Source organism: Trichechus manatus, unplaced genomic scaffold, assembly GCF_000243295.1.
Source record: "Trichechus manatus latirostris isolate Lorelei unplaced genomic scaffold, TriManLat1.0 scaffold00186, whole genome shotgun sequence".
NCBI lineage: Eukaryota > Metazoa > Chordata > Mammalia > Sirenia > Trichechidae > Trichechus > Trichechus manatus.
In genome coordinates, this window is record NW_004444122.1 from 631,147 (window position 1) to 641,541 (window position 10,395).

At 50.1% G+C, this 10,395-nt stretch overlaps 1 protein-coding gene across 1 annotated transcript; it reads right to left on the reverse strand.

Moving 5' to 3' along the window:
* Positions 1–2,686: 2,686 nt before the first annotated feature.
* Positions 2,687–10,188, reverse strand: CRABP1 (cellular retinoic acid binding protein 1). The gene is made up of 4 exons (XM_004387467.1): positions 10,013–10,188; positions 9,292–9,470; positions 7,129–7,242; positions 2,687–2,977 (listed from the first exon to the last, which is right to left on the reverse strand). The coding sequence occupies exons 1-4, from the start codon at positions 10,080–10,082 to the stop codon at positions 2,927–2,929; spliced, it is 414 nt and encodes a 137-aa protein (XP_004387524.1). The 5' UTR covers positions 10,083–10,188; the 3' UTR covers positions 2,687–2,926.
* Positions 10,189–10,395: the final 207 nt, after the last annotated feature.

The window sequence follows — 10,395 nt, forward strand, 5'->3', positions numbered from 1 at the left end:
TCCAAGCAGCGGCTGGTGAATTCAAACTGCTGACTTTTTGGTTAGCAGCATATCTCTTAACCACTCTGCCACCAGGGCTCCAGAAGAGAGGGAATAGGAGGGAAAAAAATCGGCAGGCATGGAATGTGGTTATACCATTCCCCATGCTGGCTAGAAAAGCTTGAATAAATTATTTAACTACTTGGAGGCTTGGTGCCTTGATCTGTAAAACGAGGACAATAAAACCTAGTTGGCTTGGTTGGTGCAGAGATTAAAGGCGTTAGCATAAGTTAAGTGCTGGGAGCTTTACAGACCCCTACACAGACCTTGCCTGCCAGCCAGATGGGTTCTGACCCTGATTCGACTCCTCGGCTTCTCTGATCTTACGCATTACCCATGTCCTGCAGGGCATCTTCTCCGCCTGTCCTTACCCTCCGAAATTGGAGCCCTTTGGTGTCTGTCTGCCTCACCAGGCATGCAATTACAGCCTGCCTTGGAGCCCAGGTGACACGGTGGTTAAGAGCTCGGCTCCTAACCGAAAGGTCGGCACTTCAAATCCACCAGCTGCTCCTTGGAAACCCTCTGGGGCAGTTCTACTCTGTCCAATAGGGTCGCTATGAGTCACAATCGACTTAATGGCAACGGGTTTGGTTTTTTTGTTTGTTTGTTTTGTGCGCACGGGGCTTCTGTTGTGGTCCTGTGCTGTCATTCCGTGTTTCGTAGGTTTCTGTCATATTCCACCAACCAGCCTGGGCAGTCCTTGAGGCCAGGAATGGCTTACACATCTCTGCATCCCCACAGAGCTTACCACATGTGGGCTACTCTGTAAACATGTGCTGATTATCTGATGGAGAGCCAACATTTTGCTAAAAGATCCAAGTGTTCCTGAATGGAGGTCCCCACAGAAAGGCAGACATTGCGGGGCAAATACAAGTACTCAATTCAAACACCATCCAACAGCAAAAGTAGCCTCAGGTGGACATAGCATCATACATATTATACCTGAGCGGCAGGCAGGGCAGAGATTCCAAGCCCTATTTAAAGAAAAGTGCGAATCGTACAGGAAACCCTGCTCCGGAGCAAGAAGACTTGGAAGCAGCAGACTTGTTGGTTGCCTGCTCCGTCCTTCCCAATCCCCCTCTCCCCTGACTGCCTCCCACAGCAGAAGCTGGGAAAGTCAATGCTTATTTTCCCAATCCACATGGTAACCAAAGTTGGCTATGTGACCCAGTTCTGGCCAATGAGACAAGGGGTGTTATTCTCTGCTTCCTGGCACTGAGTATGTTGTGAGATTGTGAGGTCTGGAGCTGCTGCAGCCATCTTAAAACCATCAGGAAAAGACCAAGAGGCTCTCAGAAGTCACATGACTCAGGCCTGGCCCATCATTGCCCCTCATTCCCTCATATGCTGTGATTGGGCCAGGGGTGGTCATGTGACTCAAATCGGTTGCATAAAAAAGTCAAGATGGAGTAAGAGATGGAGAGGATTTCAGGGGACACTGAGTCAAGATTCTACTCCCTGCAGCTCAGTGCCTGCAGCTCCTCCTTCAGTACTGTGACCTTCCCCAGCATTACAACTGGGGGATCAGTACATTCCTTTTTTAAAAAAAATAACACCTATAACCAAAAAACCCACTGCTGTTGAGTTGATTCAGACTCATAGCAACCCTATAGGGTGGAGTAGAACTGCCCCACAGGCTTTCCAAGGAGTGGCTGGTGGATTCGAACTGCCACCTTTTTGCTTAGCAGCCAAACTCAACCACTGCGCCACCAGGGCTCCCCTAACAGCTATATTGAGATATAATTCACATACCATACAATTCACCCATTTAAAGTATACAATTCAGGGGCTTTTAGTATATTCACAGAGTTGTGCAACTAACACATCAGTCTTAGAACAAATGGTTTTCAAATTAAAAAGTTGGCAACTGTGTGGGTTATTGTCCGTTTGCATATTCAGATCCATCTTCCACCCTGCTATGTATGCTGTGGGAGGCTGACCCCTGTGGACAAGTACCCTCCCCCTACCCCCGACTTCCTTGCCCTCTAGATTCCAGTTGGATTTAGCCAATGAACAGAACAACAGGTAGATCAGAGCTTGAAAGGTGAGCGGTCAGGATACTTATATTCCCTTGTGCTAAGCTTACCCCCAACCCACATATGCTGGCCGGGACCATGGTTTTGGCAGAGACTGTGTTCCTCTATGTATTGCCACAGCTCCGGAAGGGTGACCCCTCTCCCAGGTTACAGCTCCTTTGGTCTGGTGACCCCTCCTTCTCTTCCATCTTCAGGCCGAGGGGTGGTCATTGTTTCCCTGTTGCTAGTCTCTGCTTGCCTCACCATCCTTCATTATTATTATTACTTTTTCTAATATCCTGCTCATACTGGTATAAATAGTCCCTTCGTTAGGTACTCTCCTCAACCCTTAGAATGTGGCCTCTCTTTCCTACTGAGAACAGTGGGGGTATACCAACTAATTCAATTAAAAAAACAATAACACTCTGAGGCCCAAACACACCTGGATCTGCAGTCTGGATCCAGCCTGAGGGCAGCCAGTTTGCAACCCCTGGTGCATGCTGACAGCACCACGCCGAGGCCAGCAAGCTAAAGCTGAAAGTGCCACACAGACCAGTACAGAGCTAGGAAGGGCAGGAACACAGTGAGCCCATGTTGAACTAAAGAGGCAACCCAAGAAAGGGAGGAGCCAGGAGCTATGTCCATCCAGTTTAATGACTGATGAAACCATGCAAATGCCAAACCACGGAGCACCAGGGACATGAAAGGCATGAAGGCCTTGGGGGGAACACTACAACATTATCAGGGGAGAACCAGGGGATCACCTAATGTCGATGGAGGAAAGGGAGGTCACCGGCAGCTTGGGCCTATGACATATTCCCGGGGGAGGGCGTATCCCACCCACCCCGAATGCTGGAGCAGGCCGGCTGCCTTCACTCGCGAACGTAAATTCTTGTGCAGACCACGTCATCGGCGCCGAACGTCTGCAAAGAAGAAAAGGAAAACCAATCAGCGTGGATGCCTGTGAAAAATGTTTAAAGCATATCGCTAATAAGGCCATTACTGCCCTGTTAAAAAACTTTTTGTAACAGATATTCAATTTCCTGTGCTGTTCACTCATGCTAAGCACTAAGGTTTCTTTATTTTTTCTATTAAGCAGGGAGGCAACCAGGGTATAGAATTATGTTATATGCAGTTTTCCTTTGCTTCTGGAACCTGTGAAGTCTGACATAAGAGATGCAAGTTTCCTGGCTTTGGTTTTGAAATTAAACATGAAAGGGGGAGAATGTCATATTAGGCATTTCTGAAGTGGTTCTGTCTCTCTTCATATGACTTCAAGAGAGCAGGGGGCTTGGGTCGCTGGAGCCACGGTGTCTGACCAACCAGATGGGAATGCTTGGGAGAGGGAGAATTGCTTTCCAGGAAGCAGCAGTCCAGCCTGTGAGACAGCCTGAGATGTTGCATACTTGTAATACTCAAGTCACCTGCAAGCCCAGAAAATTGGTCTCAGCTGCAAAAGTACAGCATTGGTATTAGACTGAGCTCTTCAACCCATAAGCTGGGTGGTGGTGTTAGGTGCCATCAAGTCGATTTCGACTCATAGCAACCCCACGTGACAGTAGAACTGCCCCATAGGATTTTCTAGGCTGTAATCTTTATGGGAGCAAACTGCCAGGTCTTTCTTCCATGGAGCCACTGGGTGGATTCAAACTGCTAACCTTTTGGTTAGTGGCTGAGCACTTAACTGTTGTACCACCAGGTAAGCTTGGGCAAGTCTCTTCCTCTCTTGGCCTTCTGGGGCTAGGGGGGCTGTGGGTAGGGGTGGGATTGAACAAGATGATCTAAAAGGCTCTTTCCAGGTAAAATTCTATAGCTTTTGTTTGTTTGCTGTTGGGAGGGTGAGGATGGACATTTTACTAGGGGAGGGAGAGCATGCACCATTCCATAGATGGGGGAGGATGTTCTTCTGCTGGCCCCTGAAATGATATTGCCCATAAGTAAACTGTCTCATCTCTTCCAAAACTAGTAATTACTCACAGGCTTGCTCTCTTGGGCTTCTCAGAAGCAGTTGGATCAGGGAAAACAATATATATGTTAAAAAAACAAAACCAAAACCCATAAATTCCCAGTCTGTAGACCTCATGTGGGTATATTTGTTTGCAGATGTACATTTTTCTGCAGGAAGGTCCCTGGTTTTCAGACCTTCAAATTGGCCTGAGACTCGAGAGCGGTTAAAACTACTGGACTGAGAGCTTGGACGTCCTAGGATCTTCAGATCCTTACCCCTGAGGCTCTCCATTGGTTATGAGATGCTCTCAGAGAACATTTGCTAGGACATAATTCTAACACTTGTGTTTCAGGGAAATAAATACTGATAGTCATTGGTGATTATTAAGGAAGCAAATGCTCATTACCAGCTTCTTTTCAAACTAGGGAACTTTTGACTAGACTGACACAGTTGTATTTGTTTCTGGACAACCTCTCTGTCCTGTCCTCTTCTGCTATTAGTGGAAAATGCAGATGATTCTGTGTGCTGTATATGTGTGTGTGTGGGGTGGGGGGTGTGATAGGGTGGAGAGGGTTGTCCCACCGCTTATATTCACCTCTCAGGTGTCTGGTCCCCAGAACCATGTTAGTTTTCTAGAACTCTTTTGCATTCTACAGCTGTGGAGTATCAGATGGAATGCTAAAGTTTGGGGTGCAGCTCTTCACCCATGCTGTAACCACGATAGCTATCCAACACTTTACCCAGGCCAACATATAGGTTCATGACATGAGAAGAAATTGCCATGTTTGGAATGGCCTTTTTAGCCTGGAAACAATGCATGTTGTTAAATGCCAAGGAGTTGATTCCAACCCATAGAGATCCCATGCGACAGAGCAGAACTCCTCCATATGGTTTTCTAGGCTGTAATCTTTATGGGAGCAGACTGCCAGGTCTTTCTCCCACGATGTCACTGGGTGCGTTCGAACCACCAACCTTTTGGTTAGGAACTGAGCGCTTAAAAGTTGTGCCACCAGGGCTTCCTACAAACAATGCATAGAGGTTGCCCAGAGAAACTCTCTGTAGAATGTTCCCGAGTGGTTTGAGGGAGTATACTCAGTTTTCAAAGGAAGGCAATTTACAGCCCAGAGGCAATTTACTGTTGGCGCTGGGAGAACTTATTTCAGCTTAACTAGGATAATCTGCCTCTTGTTATATGGAGATAGCATCTCCCTGAATTCTGGATTTATTAATGATAATAACCCTTGAAGCAAAAGCCCGCATTTCAGATTCCAAATGCCAAGAATTAATGCTCCTTCTGGGGCTCGTACATATGTTTGCTGAGCCAGGAAAGGATGCTCGGGTGGAACTGTAGTTGGAGGGGGAGGGAGATTTGGAAGTGGCCGAGTCCTCCTAGCTGAACTTGGCCTATGACTCTGGCTGCTTAGGTACCACAGAGGTTAATAAAATCACACACTTTCTCAAGAGCAAACTGATCTCACTTAAACCCTCCGCTACACTCAAGAACTCGAAAATCATCTCCCTTTTCACTGTCTCTGGTGACACTGAACCGTATGCGCCTTTTTCTCCTAAATTTCCATGTCTCTGTCTCACATCGCTCCGGTACCCCCATCAAGTGTTCCTTCCCTGGAAACAACATTAACCAGGTTGCAAATTAAGCCAGTCCTTTGTGAAACGAGAAAGCACGTTAAATCATCCCAGGGAAGGAGGAGAGGAGAGAGAAATCAAGCAGCCCCAGTGAAAGTAATAGACACGGCTCAATTTAGGGCCTTCTTGCAGAATAAACATGTAATTTCAGGGCTCAGAGGGACGTCGGGGATCAGACTTTAGCTCAACCCCTCATTTTATAGCAGGGGGACGGGGCTTGAGAAGGGACAGGCCATGCCCAGGTCATACAGCGAGTTCTTTCCTACAACGCCTGGCCACCTCCTATCCCCAACCACATTTCAGCACTGACATTCACTAAGATGGGGCAGGCTGGCAGTCTTAGAGGGGAAATGGTAACACAATGCCTGATGGGGAACAAAGGATATAACTTCCTGGTTGCCCACAACAGCTTTTCCCTTTTCTAGTCAGAGGGGAAAAAGGTGGTTGTAAGGAAAGCTTGGTCTATTCTGAAAGACAAACTCATTGCTGTCAAGTTGATTCCAACTCACAGCGACCCTATAGGACAGAGTAGAACTGCCCCACAGGGTTTCCAAGGCTGTAAATCTTTACAGAAGCACACTGCCAGATCTTTCTCCCGCAGAGCGGCTGGTGGGTTCGAACCCACCAGCCTTTTGGTTAGCAGCCAAGCGTTTTAACCACTGTGCCACCAGGGGTCCTTCTGAAAGACAAAGCGAGAGTGATCTGGGGGTTGTCCTCTTCTCCAACCTTCCTTTGCCCCATTCCTAAAAGGAGTGAGAGCATGGCTAAACTACTAAAAAACAGTTGCCCTTGAGTCAGTTCCAACTCATGGCAACCTCGCATGTTGCACAGTAGAACTGTACTCCATAGGATTAAAGTACAGTGGTTTCTAACTTGGCCTCACCGAGAAGTTTTGTTCGGCCAGGGGTCTTTAAAATGTTTAAAGCTTTAAGTTAGCTAGAGCCTGCATCCTCCGGTTCTAAAGGCTCCAGCCCTCCACTTGGTGTTATGCTCAGACACTTTCCATTTAGCATTTGCCTGGGTCCCAAAGGCCAGGGGATTGTAGGTCCAGGGGTAAATGTTCTCTAAGGCTCCAAAGTGTTGACGTGCTAAAATTTCTGAAACCTTTCCTAGCCAGCAAAATGGGGAATGAGAAGGAAAAAAAAAAAATCCCTTCTACAGTGTGAATCCCGGGACCTCGCGGGTCCGAGCATTCTGAGCCCAGCTGGAGGGTAGGCAAATCACCGCTGGGATTTGTCAGTCTGGATAGTGGCAGGCACACCAGCCGGTATCTCTAGCCCTTTCTCTGCCCTTTGAGCCACTCCTGTCTTATGTCAATCATTTCTGACCTAAACTGTCATCTCAGGCTTTCTGCTCAAATTTTAACCCTGGGCTGGTGATGTCTCTCCCTGAGTAGGCAAGCAAGGATGACACGTTTGAGTGGCCCGCCACGGGCATCCTCTGGGGAGTTGGGGGCTTGTTTCAGGGTCCAAGGGCTCTCACCAGGATGAGTTCGTTGTTGGCCAGCTCGCGGGTCCAGTAGGTTTTGGGGCCATCCCCCTCGAGGAGAGTTTGTGTGCAGTGGATCTTGTTCTCATTCTCCCAAGTGGCTAAACTCTGCAGGCAGGAAAACCATTAGTGACATTAATTACAGTCTCCACAGCAGGAGCAGAGACAACAATGAGCACCCTGAGAGTAAATGCTCTGCAGAGGAGCAACACATGGTCCCTGTCAGCAGGGCACAGAACCTTCTCCGCTGAGCCTTATAATGTCCGAATTCAGAGCTGGTCACGGATTTTATGGGGTATAAATACACCTTGTCTACACACACTCAACAAAGCAGCCAAGCCTTAGGCATGATTTACATCCGGAGGAATAAAATTTAGGGTGTGCAATGATTCATTTATGTCAAAATGGATTACCCCCTTCAAGCAAGTTTGATTTTAAAGGCAAGAACCTTCACATCGGAACCACAAAATATTAAAACAGTTAAGACACCACGTCTGCAACCATATCTGTAGATCAGGGGCGCTGTTCCCTGCAGAGATTTGGGGGGAAACGCCTTCCTTTCTTTCGGTACTCATCAGCCATAGAGCACAGCCTCCTCGGATAAACCTGGGTGTCTCTGGCTCTGAGGATAAAAACGCTGCCACTTTCCAGGTTACCTCCCTCCAGAAGGGGGATAAAAAAACACACCTATCAGAAGAGTCATGCTGATGGCGGTGGGAGGCGAAGGGAGGGATTCCCTGTGGTTTTCTCCAGTGTCTGCACGAAACAGCACTATTCGGGTGAGCTGGATGGCCAAGTACTGACTTGCACATAATTGCTTTTTAACTAATTAATGCATGGGAGACGTTCATTAGGCAGGGGGTGTGTGGGGGGCAAGGGGGATGGATAAATAAAGTCCCATTCTCCGTGCTGTCCTGTGAAACTTTGCTTTTTTTTTTTTTTTTTTTAAATCAGAATTGCCCTTCCTGGCAGTAGCCACCATCAGATACCCCATGTTGAGCCCTATCTATTGCCAAGCCTTCTCCCTTAGACTCCCAGGGAGGAGTGGATCCATTTTAAGACTCTGACTATACCATTCTGTTCTTCTGTTTTTGCAAACAATGCAGTGCCTTGGACCTCAGATCCTACCAGCCTCCAAGCCTGGACCTCACTTTCAGGTTATGCCAATTCTGGGAGCCAAATATTACCGCATGGCTCAGCGTGTTCCTGGGGAACTGTGTCTCTGGGCCCTTCTCCCAAGCCCAGTGCCCAGAGATTCCCAGCCTGTAGATAAGACAGGCTGCGCTCAGGAAAGGTGAAAGAAACAATGTCACACTCTCTGGTATGTTATTACTTTTTTCTTTTTTAAAATGTTGGCGAAATGAAGGGAGACATTCTGTCACTTTTCAAACGAGTGGGAGCAGTAGCGATTATTTTTCCATCTGTCCTGTATATACAGGACTGGACCAAATGCAATTATTGCCCATGCCAAAAAAGAATGCACAACCCCTTGCTTCAGCCCACACGCTTATCCTTGGGGCTAACGTGCAGAGAAATACAAAACTCTTGCCCTTGAGGACTAAGAGACATTGCTTAGTCCATTTTCCCAGTCAGAACATGCTTCCTTTTGAAAGGATTTCGCCGTTCCTTTAAGGAATCAGGCCGAGGGCGGCGAGAGGTGCCTAGGGCCATCGGGGACTGCTGAAACTGGATTCAGAGCCTTCCCAGGGGGCCCTGGCACACGGGGGGCGGGACGCGGGAGCTGCGGCTCCACCTGCGACAGGAAACGTGGCAGCAGTGCGGCCCGGGAACCCAGCGGCCCCTGCAAGCCCTCCTCCCGCGCCGCCCGTGCTTGCGCAGAGGGCGAAGCAAAGGGCTGCAGAAGCCACCTCTGGGATCGCCGCGCAACCCAGAGACCGCGCTTTGAGCTCGGCTGTTAGCACCTCAGGAGGCATTTTAGGGATGGGATTGGGTAGAACTTTCTCCAGAGCCCAGGGCACTCTGGTTGCACAGACCCTCTGCAAACAGCTAGTGCACACGCCCTGCAAGGAAAGCGCGCCACAGACTGCAAAGGACAATGTATAGGTTCAACCCAATGCAGCGAAGGAGCAGAGATTGCAGCGGGCAGTGGGCAGGAAGCAGGGACCCGGGAACGCTATCTGAGCTCTGGGGCCTCACCCTGCACTTGCGTCCGTCCACTGTCTCCTCCTCGAAGCCTTCTCCGACCTTGAAGTTGATCTCGGTGGTGCGCACCGTGGTGGACGTCTTGATGTAGAACTGATCCCCGTCCTGGCGGATCTCCACGTGCGGCTTGGATGCAGCCGCCACCGCCACCTTCCTCAGCATGGCGTTCACACCTGCGCGAGACAGGCAGGTGCGCCGCAGGCTCGGTTCACAAAGCCTCGCCACTGGCCCGTCGTCCCAGGACCAGCCCGGTCCTTCCCGAACCCTCTGACCATAGATAGCGGCCTAAAAACTGATCCATTCCTCCCTGCCCCCGCCCTGATTTTCGAGATGAGAAACTGAGGCTCAGAGAGGGTAAGTGGCTTTCCCTGAGTTGCATAGTGAATTCATGGCAGAGCATGCTCAAATTGATTCCCCAATTTTAAAGTCCGTGACCTTCCTTGGACTCGGGTAACAATCTCTTCTAGTGATGACCTAGCACCACATAAAGGCCAAACCGTCGGGGAAGAAGCCAATCATCCTGCAAACGTTGGCTGGACGCGTGGGTCTTGGGCTCTACTCGCCGCTCCGAGACGGGTGACCCTTGGAGTTCGCCCAGATCTAACGCTTCGGGGACTTCCTCCTGACTGGGACTGGTCCCCAACGTCCACACCCTCCCGGCCCGGGACACTCAGCCACTTCCCTGCGTCGGGGCGCGCCATCCGCGCCAGCTTACCCAATGCCTTGAGTAGCTCGTCGAAATTCTCACTGCTGCGCATCTTCCAGGTGCCGGCGAAGTTGGGCATGGTAGCGGCGGCGGCGGGAAGGCGGGCGCGGGCACGGACAGAGGCAGTGCAGCTGGCACACTCTGAGCTGCAAGGCGGAGACTGGCCCTCTGCGCCCAACACCACGCGCCTTGAGTCGCTAGGCTAGCGCCTCCCCTCTGCGACCCCTTTCCGGGCCCCGCCCCGCCGGCCACGCCCCGGTCCCCCGCGGTCCGGGCTCCGCGTGAGCCCTGCTCCCCGCCCCACCGTGCCCCCACTCTGCTGCTCGGCGCTTGAGCCTTCTCTAGCCTGGCACCCGCTCCCCTGCAACGGGCGGAGATGCCCTATCCGCGCC